This window comes from Pezoporus flaviventris, unplaced genomic scaffold, assembly GCF_033815535.1.
Source record: "Pezoporus flaviventris isolate CSIRO_AGI_PZ_B2104156 unplaced genomic scaffold, CSIRO_AGI_Pfla_v1 ptg000013l, whole genome shotgun sequence".
In the NCBI taxonomy this organism is placed as follows: Eukaryota; Metazoa; Chordata; class Aves; order Psittaciformes; family Psittacidae; genus Pezoporus; species Pezoporus flaviventris.
This window is the reverse complement of record NW_026892561.1, coordinates 20656111-20671453: the sequence shown is the minus strand read 5'-3', so window position 1 is coordinate 20671453 and position 15343 is coordinate 20656111. Positions and strand designations below refer to the sequence as shown.

The 15343-nt window shown below is 40.1% G+C and overlaps 1 protein-coding gene across 4 annotated transcripts in view; it reads right to left on the bottom strand.

Moving 5' to 3' along the window:
* SMG7 (SMG7 nonsense mediated mRNA decay factor) overlaps positions 1–15343 on the bottom strand; it is a 66943-nt gene that overhangs the window by 22269 nt on the left and 29331 nt on the right. For all 4 annotated transcript variants that reach the window (XM_061452083.1, XM_061452085.1, XM_061452084.1 and 1 more), the window contains exons 9-17: positions 13741–13903; positions 12452–12608; positions 9565–9635; positions 9169–9229; positions 8373–8492; positions 7698–8133; positions 4023–4167; positions 2429–2808; positions 1509–1874 (exon numbers count right to left, since the gene is read on the bottom strand). In XM_061452083.1, the coding sequence (XP_061308067.1) occupies positions 1509–1874; positions 2429–2808; positions 4023–4167; positions 7698–8133; positions 8373–8492; positions 9169–9229; positions 9565–9635; positions 12452–12608; positions 13741–13903 (1899 nt within the window). The remainder of the gene's footprint in view (positions 1–1508; positions 1875–2428; positions 2809–4022; positions 4168–7697; positions 8134–8372; positions 8493–9168; positions 9230–9564; positions 9636–12451; positions 12609–13740; positions 13904–15343) is intronic.

Here is a 15343-nt window from a genome sequence, read left to right as displayed (position 1 = left end):
GGCAGAAAGGGGAACAGCAAGAGACAGCAAGGGGAAGCTAAGGCACAGTGGGGTAAAAGAAAACAGCAAGAGAAAAGCAGAAGGCAGCATGCAGAAGTGTGAGGTGAAAAGTGGTGCAGCAGAAGTGTGCTGAGGTACACAGAGAAAATACTGAGCAGAAAACGTAACTAGCCACATTGCCCAACACATACTGGGAAGAGCACTGCAACATCAAAATGGGGGCAGCTAGTTTTAATTAGTGGAACGTGTGCTTCCTATTACATCTATGCTGAATACTGAACCTGTTTTCACATTCAAGGACAAGGAACATGAAATCATGACATTATTCTTCTATAGCTAACCTGCGAGTAATTTAGGTTTCAAGTTCAATTAAATTTGCATCTTCTTCCCTTATCTATTTGTGGAGTTCAAATCCCATGAGACTTATTTTCGCTACTAATGGCGGCTACGCCAATGCACAGCTGACCAGACATCTGAGCCAAAAATTTCCTGCAAAGTCCTGGTCAAACTCCACATGTTGGCTTTTGTGAGGGATGTTTACACAAGCATCACGGGTGCAGCTTCTTTTTGTACTGCACTGTGCTTCCACCAAGGCAAGGTTTCCCTTTTAGGGATGAGAACAAGGCTTTGACCCTGTTTCCATCTAAAAAAACACAACCTGACATCAGGGTAGAGGCAGACTCCTGTATATTGTCTTGCTTTTCTCTCTGAAGGATAAGCCAAGTGATCTCAACTGACCTTCTGAAAACCTGGAGTGCATTTACAGAGGCACATCTGACCAAAGGTTTAAAGAGACCTCTGTTTAAATTTCCTTAAAAATATCACCAAAAGCACTCACAGACAACTCCAGGACTGTTAATAAATAACAATGATTTCAGGTTTTATAAAACAGCAATATGAAGCACAACTGCATGAATAGAAACAAAGTATTACATTAAGCACAACCAAGAGCTAAGGAAGTCATTTAGCTCTTCTCACTGCATGGTGGAATTTGCAGGAGGGAAAAAAAAAAGTAATCCAACACAAGACTGCTCCTGCCATCTCCAGTTTCCAGCTTTTATCTCCCTATTGCAGCCTCAGTCATTCAACACACTTAAGATACTATATGGGTGGCAAGAGTTCACCTAAAGGGTAGTAATTCAACTACGATTATTTGGATGGCTTTTATTGTTTCCATCAGTTGCCAGACAAGAATTTTCCCCAAAAACTATGAGCTGCCATGTTTCTCTACCTGACAGACACAGTGCAGAGATCAATGTCACATTTAAACTGAACAAGACTTACACTTACCTGAAACCAAATCTTCAAGAGCCAGATCCCCCACACAGCCAACCAATAAAGGAGAATTTGTCACTGATTGCTGGAATCCCATTTACTGATACCCAGATCCCTACTAAATAAAGACCTTACTTGGGACTACAGAACAGTCTTGAAACAGGGAAACTCCTAGAGTTGTCACGAATATTAGCACCTCATTGGTTTTCACCATTTATAGCATAGATCTTTACCTCAAAGGTCATCCTGGAGAGAGCATCCTGCTCTGGGCGGAAGACTCCTTGCCGTTTTCCCCTGCAGTCTATGTTAGACTGCTGTGCCATCACCCTATTGTCAGCCATGCCATAGGAGGAGTCCCAGTAATATTCTGGCACCTTGACTTCTGAGGGATTCTGGTTATATGGCTCCATTGGGAAAGGCTTCATTTTTTTCTCCAGAGGTTGCTGTTGCATCACAGGAGGCTGTAATGACTGTTCAAATAATTTTAGAGGGTCCTGGGCCTGCAGGTAATAGGACTGCTTTACAGGCATGATCTTTCCCAGTGAGCCTTGGACTTGAGACGGGTTCCAGAGCTGCTTGGATGAGTCCGTCTGTGGATACTGAGGCAGAAACATATGATTTCACCAGCAGGTAGGAACAATTAATGTTAACTGAATACCTAACTCCATTCAAACTGTCAGTCTGGCTCACTTGTGATAAACATTCCATGTTCTGATTTGCTATGTGTCATGGTTTAAACCCAGACAATAACTCAGCACCACACAGCTACTTGCTCACCCCTGGGAGGAATGGAGAGGAGAATCAAAGGAATGTAAAATCCACTGGTTGAGATAAGAATAGTTTAATAACTACAGTACAATACACTACTACTACTACTACTACGGGAAATAACCAGGGGAGAGAATATAAAAATAAAAGGGGAAAGGATGACCACCTGCCCATTCCAGAAATACCTCCCCTCTCAGTTACAGGATCGTATGTTCACACCCACTAAACTTCAGCTCTTCTACAGATTTGCCCAGAAGTTCACAGATCAAAATCCCACACCAAGGTCTTTAATGACAGTTTTGAAAAGGTAATGCAGGAACTTAAGCCTTGAATGTTGCTATTTATTTTTAAATGAAGCTTAGCTCTCTGTACTAATCAAGTTTACCTGCTGGAATCCGGAGTGGTGTGGTGGGCTCTTCCCCAGACCCTGCACAGCTTTTGTAGGGGACTGTTGCTGGGCCAGAGCTTGGACCTGTAACTGGCTTGCGGACTGTGCTGTTGCCTGAGCTGGTAAAGATGAAAGGGGCTGCTGGGAAGGAGGTGGTGTTTGCTGAGGTCCCTGGGTCATTGGCCCTGGTCCAGAGGGCCGTTGCTGGCTGTAAGGAATGTGGGACTGTTTCCCACCTTGCACCTGGTTTCCTGCAGGCGAGTGAGCTGTGGGCTGAAGGAAGGTTCCTGGGACAGAAACACCACCTGGGAAGGTGTACCCTGTGCTCATGGAGAAAGCCACAGGAGGAGGGACAACATAGGTTGGGGGTGGAAACCCTGAAAAAGATAAAAACACATCTTTAATCATAATACAACAGAGCAGATCGTTCCCTCCAGAAGTCATTTTGTGAGTTTTTTTTTTCTTCCTATTTTGCTCATTTTGACCACAAGGACAAGAAACACCAGTCTACATACTTGCACTATAATGTCCTTACTCATCTTTGCACATGTATGGCTGTGATCATAGATGAATTCAGAATCCATTCTTGAGTTTTCTTGCAATATTCCAAGCACTGATAACAGTCAGCCAGGGCAGTAACTGGGAAAGTCATGTTTCTCTTCACACACACCTTAATCTCCCTGATTTTAATTCCCCCACTACCTTTTTCCTTCACCATTCTGGGGTTTTGATGCTTTACCCCCTGAAGTTTCTTCCCCCTGAAACATACACATTTTCAGGGACTAACTTTGGAACAATGGACAGAAGCAATCAATAAGTCTACTGCCTCCTCCCAAAGGATCACCAGTCCCTGGATTAATTTAGATAGAGAGAGATGGTAAGTAAACAAATCCTCATATCCACAAGATCAATTTCTTTCCTGAAGTTCACACTGAAAAGCCAGGTTTAGAAGGCAAGCTTTAATTCTGCATCCCACAGGCCATATTTTATGCTGACACTGGGACAGGGAAGATGTCTCTCTGTCTTTTATTGAGCACTAGACATACAGCTGCAGGGAAGATACAGCCTCCAGCTATTTAATGAACAAACATGGACAACAAGGTATGACAGGAACATTTCACAAGAAAATGGGAACACACAATGCAGCAACAACAGCAAAGACCACCACACAAATTACAGCCTAAAACATGAGCAACACTACAAAAGAAACTGAGCTTTAAAGAAGAAAGCAGTGTGATTGGTCTTTTGTAATGGAGTCCTATGCACAGAGAATACTTCCTCCTGAACTACCAAAAGACTGTCATGTTTTGACTAACTACAGAGACAGCCTACTATGAAGTTCCTTGATCTCGCACCCACTAACCAAGAAGATGACAGCAGATTTTATGACAGACCTTGATTCCAAAGCATAGGAATCTTATTTATCTTGTTTCAGTTCTACTATGCCCCTTCTTTACTCCTTTGCAAGATTCTCAACAAGAGAATGATATTCATTAAAACAGCTCCTACCTTCACAGGCTGTAACAACCACTATTGCATACTTTCTTTGCAGTCAACAGTAACCACATTTCAACCAAATGATGCAAATTACCTGGCCGGCTAGGAAGGGGAGGAAAGGCTCCTGGGTGATGAATGGGGATGAACTGAGAACTGCTGGCCTGACTTGGAGTCTGAGTTACAGGTGTTTTCCTTGCCTCAGACACTGGAGTCTTCCTCATCTCTGTCTGGGACTTCACCTAACGTAAAAGTAAGAAGAAATTAGATAATTTTTCCTGTAATTACCCACATCATATCTTAAGACAAAAAAAGAACACCCAGATTGTCTGAGAGATTAAATCCTTCTCCCTAAGTAACTGGGAGCAGTTTAGAACAAAGGAACCCAGTTTTCTTCTCTGACTGCAGACAGTCCACCCTGCTTGTCCTCAGGCACTCTTTCTTCACAATAGCACTCTACCCAAAAGATGCAAAAGGCTCTTTCTCTAGCAAGAGAGTGGGAAGTGGACGCAATATCCTCAGACCATACAACAGACTTCTGCTGTTCAGCTGCAGTGCCTTAAAAAGAGATGTGCAGATGCTGTTATGCTTCTACTAGGGCACTGCCTCAACCTAACACGCTACTTACCTGCAGCACCCTAAAAACCACACACTACCATGTTCTTCTTTCAGCCTAATCCATATGGTGATGTATATGCACAAATTCCTGCATACTATGAAATTCTTTTCACTAGGAACATACAAGACATAGCAGAAATGCTTAACCTCTTTCAGTTTACTGTGTAACTGCTGTTATGTTCTGTTAAAAGAGCTGCACCAGTTAAAGGCAGAGAGAAGAATGTAATGGAATGTTTACCTGATTCTGAGTCTGCTGCAGTCTGGGTCTTCCTGGAGAGGAAGACAGAGGGGAAGACTACTTTCCCTTTCTGTTCAGCTCGGCAGAACTGCCTGGAATGCAAGATGGAGCAGGCAGGAAAATGACAGCAAGCAAGGAACCTGGGCAATACAGAAAGGGCCCAGGAACAGACCTGACGCCAAGCCTCAAAGGTGATTCAAAGAAAGGGTTTTATCAGGGATCAAATTAAAAAAATCCAAACCAACCAAACAAAAACTGTGTGGGGTTTATTTCAACATTTACTGCTGATGAGTTGAAAGGAGCTGGAGGGCAGGTATTTTCTGCCAAAATATAGCAGTAAAGGGGTAGATGCATTCAAATGCTTTTCCAAATAAATCTAAATTTCCCCATTTAAAATTATGAGAGTGTAGCTTATTTTTTGCATTTAATTAAAAAAGTAGACTGTAAGACTGGGAGGTCTGGGTGTATTTTAAATCTCCCACTAGATAAAAATCAGGAGAAAACTCCACCTCAAGGTTCTGGCTGATGCTAAGCACAACAAATGATGCAGCCCCTGCTCTTGCTGTATCTATTCACTGACCATCTTTACCCTTTGTCACATTCTATTTATTCAACTTACATTGCATTGTCTCTTTTTTCTCCACAATAAGCCAAATATTTTAATGACCAATATCAAGAGATATGCATTCTTTTATAACAACATTAGAGAATTCAAACACACTCTTCCTGCCATGGGATTTCAAAACACGAGCTCTGGTCCCATCATAAATTCAAAGCTGCTATAACACATTTCTAAAGGTCACTTTCAAAAGCACCCCCCCCCCACACCCCACATGATTTACAGTTAACGTTTAAAAACCTAAATAACTACAACTGATTAACCAAGACAGACATGTATCAGTTGCTTCCCTGCTTCTACTTAATTTCACCTCAAAAGTGTCAATACTACCAACTATTTACTCCCCTCCTGTGGTCCTAAAGGTTCCTATACGGTACTTGAGAGAAGCAACATATCACCACGGTGACCTCTTATAAGTATGTAAGACCTTGAGTAACCCTGCATTAAACCTTCCTCGGCCCCAAACTGTATTTTCCCTAGGGAGCAGAGATTCAACCAGTTGGACACTTCTGTGATCCTGTCTGAACATGGAAGTTTTCCACTTATCTGTAAAACAGAACTGATTGATTACCTTTGTATAGTGTTCTTAACATTTTTGCTAAGTAGAAGCTGCAAGATTTGCAGCATTTAGGCTTTTGAAGGCGATGAACTATGGAGGATAAAGTCTGAAATTTCCAGGAAGACCAAAGCAGAGCACTAACAGACCACCAATCAGTACAAAACCAGCAGTGGTTTCTTGGGGAGGTGAGAAAGCAAAACCTACCCATATTCTGGGTAGGTCAGTCCACCAAACTGTATGAAACAGAAGACATTTCATTGGAATAGCTGTCATAACAAATACAGCTGACAAAACTAAAAAGTCAAAATTAATTTCTATACAACAAGAGATGAAGAGTGACCAATCACATCAGAAAAGATTCCACTTCAGCTGGGTTAGAAATAAGTTTTTCCTGGGTTATCTCTTGATCTTAAAACAAATTTCCAATAAATCAGCTGGGTTAAAATTAAAATACCTTCTCTATCAAAAAAAACCCCACATACTTCTCAGAAAATCTGGTGGATTTTATCAGTATCAAGTCCTTATTTTGCAAGACATGGGCACAAACATCAAAACTAGGAGTTGAGCTCAGGCCTGCAGCCACATTCCAGACATTTTCAACAAATACGCAAGAAACTTGCTATTCTAACTCACCTATGTTGGCTTTCAGATACCAGAATCTTGTCTGGTGACCCACAACTGCCACACACTTTTTGTGGGCTACTCCCCTTTACACCCCTTGGTGGGACACCCTCCTAACACAACTGGCTAACATTGCCAGTTCTGGCCTTCCATTTTGTAATGATGTTTAATAGCAAATAATCAGGAGGAAAACAAGAATGATCCAAGGGTCCTAATGACATAAGCTGGAAAGACAGAAAGAGCTGGTTTGCTTAGCCTAGGGAAAACAAGACAGGTCTTCAGAGCAGTTGCAAAGAGGAAGACTTAATTTGTTCTGCACACCTGTCCTGGGAAGTAGTAATAGGCTCACACAGAGGAAAGGAAGATGAAACACATTAGGAAATAATTTCCACTTGCAAGAACAGTGAAGAACTGACACTGTTTCTCTAGGGGAATAATAAAGAGTCTTCATCATATCATTAAATGCCTCCAGATGTCATTAGATAGTTTGACTGAGATGCAGTCAAACTATCCAGGTACAGATCAGATCAGTCCTGAAATTCTTCACACTAATGTGCCTGAGCACATATTTACGATTTAAGAGCAGTGTGGCTTTCCCTATTCCACAAAGGGCCACTTGACTGCACACACAGTACAGAAGATCTTATTGTATATTTACAATTGGTGCTTTTGCAATGTGTTCAATTTACTGCATGTGCACAAGTCAACTGAACTGAAAATGCAGAGTACCAAGTTCCTTCACAACAGACTGTAGCATAGGTAAGAGCACGACTATAACCTGGTCTTGTGAACTGCCTTGGTACCCTGAAAAATCTGAGTAACAGCAGGTAGAAGGCTGGATTTTAAAACAGTTAACACAGCAAAATCACCTTTCATTGTTCCCCTATCTTTTCCTCCCCAACAAATTGAGACAACATCAAGGAAAAGGCCAGAGACACAAAGGTCACTAATACCTGATCTTTGAGACAGATGTGTTTATATGTTTCTTGTGCATTAGCCGTACCTGTAGGGTCCACAGTGAGACCCTGACTCTACCGTACTCTGCATAAGCAGTGACAGTCCTGACACAAACATTGTACCACCTAAGACACAGTATCCCTTTGATCTAAAGGCTTACCTGAACTGCCACATTCTGCTTTCCTGCTTCTGGCATCTTATCCAAGCCACATTTCTTGGTCTCATTCTTTCTTTTATTGTTATCCTTCTTTCCATCATTCTTATTGACTACTATTCCTTTGCTATAGTCCCGTCTTTCCCTACCTACATCTTTAGGGGGATAGATTCGCCCTTGCTCTCTGTTAATTTCCCGTGGCTTGATGTTCTCTTTGAATGTGACCATTGGTTTTTCTCCTGAATCACAGTTGTTATTCAGGCTTCTGCCAGAAGACAGAACTGATTTGAGTCCAGGGCTCCCATCTGTAGATAGCGGCTCTGCAATAGATGTTTCCTGCAAGCTGAGATTCTCTTTGGCTTCACTAGGGTCCTCTAGTAATAGCTCCGGGATTTCTGTCAAAAACAACAGCTTTCCTACCTCATTTTCACACTGAATTAACCTGAAAAAGACAAAAAGGAATTGAAAAGCAAGTACATTACTCCAAATACATTCATTAACATAATCGGCCTATGAAGCAATGGCACACCACAGAACATTTTATTAGCACTGTCAGCATCTTGTATCTATGTTATATCTGATCACTGTGCTGAATACTGAGAAAAGTAACATTTATAACTAGCACCTGCATTACCTGCATTACAGCAGCAAGCGAAACACAGAGAAGCTACCTGCAATTACCTTGGCTGGTTATCAGCAATCCATTTGCCTGTGAAGATCAGACGCTGTTGCCGTATCCGACGCTGTTGCCCTTCCTTATCTCCTGTAATTGCCTGGTGACCTTTGGAAAAATCCAAGTTCCTAGAATTGACATAGAAGAGAGAATAATATTAATTACACAATTACTCTGCAACACCTTATTTCTTTAGAAACACAACTGGTCAGCATTACTTTATTATAAACTCTGAAATTCGACCAGATGCTATTCTAAACATGACTGTTACATGTCTGATTTACAGACACAATTCTCTTCTGGTAAGATGCATCTACATTAAAGAGGTATGGTGCTCGAGTTTTGTTTTTTTTAAACAAAAGGCCAAAGGCTCATCTGTGTGAAAATCAAATAAGTAATAGCTGAGTGAGAAAAAAGTCTAATACTTAGTCAGCTTTTGTGCATGATGTTAGGTACAGGGATACAGTTAAAAACAGTAAAAAATAATAAAATAAAAACATATCAACCAGTTTTCATATAAAAGTATTCCTATCCTCACTTCTTACATTTTTCTCTTTCAATTTACTAGTCTGAAGACTACAGAAGAAAACCAAAAATGTCATGAGCAAAAGAAAACAAAAAAAGTTTTAGCCTATGACTTTCCTTAGTTTTTCTACATAGTCTGTTACAGTTGTTTTGAAAAGATACCTACTTCAATCCATACTGTTGTAAATATCCGTAAATAAGACACTGTAGAGAACATGTCAATGTCTACCAAAGTAGTAACAACAGCAAAAGTACAGTCTCCCTTCAGCTGTCACCCACCTGAATGAGGGCCTCAGAGCCAAGAATCCTTGCAATTCAAATTCTTCTGGAAGGGGGGTTGCTAACAAATAGAGAGTAAACAGCATAAAGAAAGCATGAAAGCATTGAGTACAGTATCCTAAGTAGATACCTCAGCAAGGTCACTATACATAGTAAAGCTTTTTATTAACATGCTTAATTGTACTGGTCCACCCTGCAATTTGAGGAGCTCAGGAACAACAAAGTAGAGCAAAGTCTGCTCAGCACAAGAAAGCAGCATTTGCAAAGTATTCATATGCACTAATACTAGAAGGCAACTAGCTTCCTTGTTTGCTCTTCAAATGCAGTTCCCCACACCATCAGAAAAAATGTGATTTGTTCCCAGTTCTTTACAGCACAGACTAGAAGTGTCTTTACCATTATTACTGGATAGATCTTCTTCATGAGGCTGGAAGCTGTTTAGAAGTGAAATCAGCCAGGGCCATATGCTACAAATCAGAAAACAGACAAACCATAAGTAAAAACTACAAAACACAGAAACTATTCGCCTTTCCAAGGAAACATTGAACTCCATTACAGTCACAACTTCTATTTATCTTTTGATTTCCAAGAAAAAGTAAAGTTTCTCTCAAGTGTTAGGGAATAGATTACTTTCTTGAAAGAATATTTTTATAAATCAAATCTAAAGTTACTAAGGCTCTCGCAGCATAGTTTTCATTATTCAGCAAGTTAGAAAGCCTGCTATGAATTTAATTAGACGAACCTGTTGCATGAGCAAACATTCAGAGCACCTGTTTGCAATTCATGTTCTCCAGCCCAAAGCAGACTACTCTCAAGGCACAGTAAATTAATCAGTGGGAAACAAAACAATTGATCAAGATACAGCAGTTCAGAATTACTTCTGTTCTGTGAACACAAACACTATACTGTAGCACTGGAACAGTTACCAGAAAGGAAAGAAGGTCTAAGTAAGGGCTGCACTGAGTAAGACCATTAAACTAGAGGTTAACTGGCAGTCTCCCTGCCTTGCAGTGGCAATGCCAGTACAAGAAATGACTGGAAATTCTTTCCAAAGGCCCTGGAGCAAGCAATTTAAAAATCACAACGATCACTGCATAGGTGATTAATATTTAACTGCCACCAAGAGGCTGCCTTCTATTTTTTAAAAGCTCCTTGTGCTTTAGTGATGGGCACCAAAAGCCCATGGAGGCAACAAAAAACTATTTTAGGAAGGGGCTCACTGTGCTCAGTGTTAGTGAAATGAATCTGTCCTCCCACAGCAAGTCTGTGCGTCACCATCCAGTACCTGGATTGGAGAATTCAACGTGCACCTGAAAGCCTGAGATCATCTACCTTCTTGCACCATCGCAGAGACTGCAGTCATTATGTTTATGCTTATTCTCTACACTCCACTAAGCAATAGCTCCTTTCCATGACTGACAAGGAACAGGAGAAGGAAGAAAAGGACAGTGCAAGTCTGTTGCAACCTACAGTGAATTGCAGCCTTCCTGTACAGTATTTGAAGTAATGCGATTCCATAATAAAAGATTCCTAAAGAAGAGTGACATGGTGACACACATGAAAACCTAGACCTGCTGTGGCTTCCACAGAGCAGGTTTGCAAAACTCATTTCCAAAGACAACACACTAGTATCAATACAGTCATTTCTGTCCTCAGTCCTTGCTTTCAAATTCATCTACTTTTCTAGGTAAACATGTTTACTTCCTATTTCAGAGGCTTGTTCAGTTTGGGGTAGGATTAAGTATCCACAGGAAAATGATAAGAATAGCGGGGAGAAGTGAAAGTTTAAGAAGGTCTAAGGATTATTTCTTGAACCAAGAGCACAATTACATTACTCAGAGTAAGGAAGACTTTTCAATAGAAAACAGACATAAGGTTATTAAAGAGAAGCCAATAAAGCTGTGTGTGTTTGTGCAGTCTGCAAAGAATTACTTCTCTTCGGATCTTCCAATAGAAATAAAAAAAACCCTCACCCTCACAAATAATGGGGAAGACTAACGGATCTTTTAAGAGCCAACAAAGGCAATGGCTACTAATGCCCATTTTGACAAATCTTAGTAGTACCTATCTTTCAAGTTCACCTATGATTTTACAGCTGTTAGAACCTACTCCGGCTAACTAAAAAAAAAAAATATACATTCACACCTGAAGATTCATTTTGATACTGCATAAATTACTGCCTGCATCTCCTCTCTGCAAGGACTACTTTGAATCAAGTAATTATCTTTCCTGTTAAAAAACTGATATAAAGTCTTCCTTGAGAATATGCATACAGTAATACTTATTACCATCTCAGAACAATTTGTGAACTCCTGTTTTCCTTATCTTGCCTTCAGGAACTCTGAAATTGAAGTTCCCAAAGCTCCAGGGTTTTAGGATTTGCCCACATTTCAGGGAGTCTTATTACTCATTTAGTAAGGTGAAGTTATAGGGACCTGTGCTTCGCATACGTCAATGTACAGCAAATGTGAGCCTTGAGCTAGAATAGCATCTTACAGCACACACTGCCAAGAGAGCTGAAACCACTGTGGCACACTGCACAAGATCAGCTAAGCCAGCTAGTTTTGCACTCTTTTCCTTATAGTGGCCATCACAGGAAAAATACTCATCCAACTATGTCAGTAACAGTCACTCCAATCTGAAGAAACATCTTTCAAGTTAGAAATACTTTACTGAATTGCTATAATACATGAAAAGTTAACAGGCTATAGAAAAAGTTGACAAGTTCTGAAATATTTAAGCCTAAATTTATAAGATTAGAAGCAGAAGTGAAAAATCAGAGTAACAGTCCAGAACAGTAATGTCTATGTTGACATTTAAAGATGTCCTTTACTAAATTAATTCATGGATGAGGAGCCAGCAAAACCAGGTTCCAGTACTGCCCAAGAGATGGCTTAATGTATGAAATTAATGGAAGTATTCTCCTGCTACCTACCTCAATAAATCAGAGAAATCATTACAACAGATTAGACTAAAGCTACACTCGTTAGTTAAGCTCAAGTCAGACATCATAAAGTAGATCCCTCTGATTTTAAAGTTACATGCAAACCTAAAGCTAATTAAAACATTGAATTTGCTCATGTACTCCACAAATCTCATGTTTTATTGATTTTTTAGCACATCTACTTTCTATCATTTCGATGTCTGTAACAGTAAGTTATATGATCATTTTTCCCATTACTAATTTGTTTATCATCAGTTATTATTAATTTATACAATTAAATGTATCAAATAAATACATTTTGATACAAATAAATGTATCAAAAGAAAGATTAACACTCACTACCGTCTTTCATCAACCACTGCCTCCTGGAAAACACTGGGTCTAAGTTTCAGCCAGTCCATTGAAACCTTCACAGCTGGAAGAGGATATGCAGCCCCAGAGTCCTCCTGGGAGTCATTTTGTAAAGGACACTTGCACAGAACTCCAAGAAAGGACACTAGAAACAGGGGATGCAGGGGACAGGGTGGACAAAAACAAACAATGCAGGAATGACACTTTAAAGTTGACCAAATAACCCAAACACATTCCACCCATTAAATCCTATCTTTAGGAGCTAGTTCCTTAGAACAAAGCAGCCAATTTACTTATAGAATCCACCAGAGATCAGAACATCTTTTTATCAATAAAGAGCTTTCTACCATGAAGCAGAATCTTGGCATTTTTCCTCCCTCGACTTTTCAAATGTCATGACAAATCATTTTGGTTAAGTTAACAAAATCCAGTGAGACAAGCCCATTACAAAAATATTTGTTCTTTATTTATTAGAAATTACCAACTCAACTATCTACCTGCATTTTATCCACTTCTCCAGTCAGCAGGTACACAAATCCACTGAGTTAGCTCTGCAAGCAGGCACCCAGCTCAGGCCTGTTAGAGGATATGAACTGAGAAGCAGTAACCACACCATGGTGACCATGGTGTTTTCAGACTCAATCCCAGAACAGAATCTGGAGTTCAGCCATTCAGAAATCTAGGTGTTTACAAACAAGGCCAAGCTGATCATAGGCTGGATTAGGTTAAGGAAATATGCATTATGTGGCTAGAGTCTAAAATGCTCTGCTGTCCCACTTATCTAGTTAATGTTATCCAGAGCACAGACGCACTTGAGGTCCTAATTCAGCTTCAACTTCAGTTCTGCTGAACTAGAATTAGCCCCATTCAAAGCAACTCAAACTGCACTGTGGCCAACAGAGGAGCAGCTCCCCAAGTGGCATACTGCCCGCTGCCAAGCTGGATCAAACTTTGCACCCAAGTTAAAATGTTCTTTCAGAACCAGGAAAAAGATGCTGAGTTTCAGGCACATAAATCCCATGTTAGCCAGCATTGCTAGACATAAAGGATCCCTTTGCAACCATCTTCTCTCTTCACTTTCTTCCATAACGTCTAGTCTCATCACTTACCTCACACAACCACTAAGCTAGATGCTGACAGCAAATTACTAATGGATTCCATATAAAAATGAAAAAAAAACCCACCCCAAAACCCACCCAAACAAACAAAAACAAACAACCCCAGAAAACCCCACCAAAAAACAACCCACACAAAATTCGATTAGTTTTCATACGTACTGAAGAGAGCCAGTAACTGTGTCCAGCAGAGCTGCTCATCCTGGCTGTAGCTGTGCTGCTCTGTTTCATTGCTGAAGTCTCGCAGGTGATGTAGTTGAAACAGATTGATAACAGTAATATGTACTAACTGCTGGGAATTGAAGGCCTTTTGGAATAACAACCTCTGTAATAGACACAGGAACATTATATTTATTTATATATGTAAAGCACACACTTGAAAAGATTAGTAGTTGCTACTTCACTGCTTGACTAATGCTTCTGCCCTTGAGGCAACATATATTCTAGATTTTATTTTCAGTCATCCCTATTAGCACAGCACTGGGCTTTCCAGGAGGACCTGGACAGATGTCTACTGTTAAGCCCAAGGTTTTTGCTTATACACCAACTAATACGCACAACAAATCAACAGTCCTCAGACATGGTTCTCTTTCAGAGCAAGCGCAACTTCCATGTACAATCACAGCACTGCAATGCAACTGCAAGATCTGCCAAGGCACGTATATCCACTGTACCTGCTGAAGCAGCAGCAAGGAGAAGGTGACATTTTAAAAAAATGCCCCAGGAAAATTTAACTACTGTGTGGTTATGTATTAAAGACTAATTCCACATCTGACTTCATGGGTCATGGAATGCCATGGTGGATTAAAATAGCACAGGCTAGTTACAAATGCTTTTCAGCAACTATGCCATAAAAAACACCTTTCTCAGAGCAGAACAAGAAACTTTGATGGGTTTTTTGAGCATTGTGAAAAAAAGGACATATCCTAAACTACAACCAACTTGTCTTTGGACACTGTCAGGGCAGCAAGTGGATTAACCAGCATAAGCATTAAGAAAAGGTTTGAGCTCCGTGTTCAAGCTTGATTTTTATGTAAGGGCATGAAGCCAACAACTCAAACTGGCAGGGCTCTCAGCAGCAGAATCAAGAACACTCCTAACTCTACAACTGCCCTCCTCATTCAGAGTTAAAATCAGCCACAAAGTGATTATCTACCACACAGCCAATTTCACATTCACATTCAATCCATTTAAGTCAGAAGAGTTGCTCTCTAGTAAATTAAGCCTTATGTTGCATAACAAACAAAAAAGTAATCTAAGCAACAAAGCAGAGCTCAATTAACTCTATTTTAACACCCTGGATCAGTTCAGAAAAATGCTCTGCTGTTCCACATGCCTGAGCAATGCTCATAATTATTGATTAGAAGCACTGTGGAAAAAGCAGTACTAGCTCAAGAGCCAACATCACACACACAGAGATAAAATTATTTAATTTTGAAAAAACTTTATATCCAAGTGTTCAAGCAGCTCAGTCAGAACTAATACAATTCACAACAAGTTTTGTGGGTTTAGGGGGTTGATTTTATTTTTATTATTTATTTCAAAGACAGTTTGGACCTAGCTATAGCAGCCCAATTCAATGCAAAATGCAAAAAGACACTGTAAAAAACATTTGTAATTCTTTATATTGCTAAGACCACTTTCCCCTTTTTTAATTCGGAAAAGCACCAATTCTCTATTGAAAATATCCATACTACCTGCTCATTTACACAAATGAAGATGCTGAAGCAGATCAGTTTCCAAAAGGCACCTAACAGTTAATATA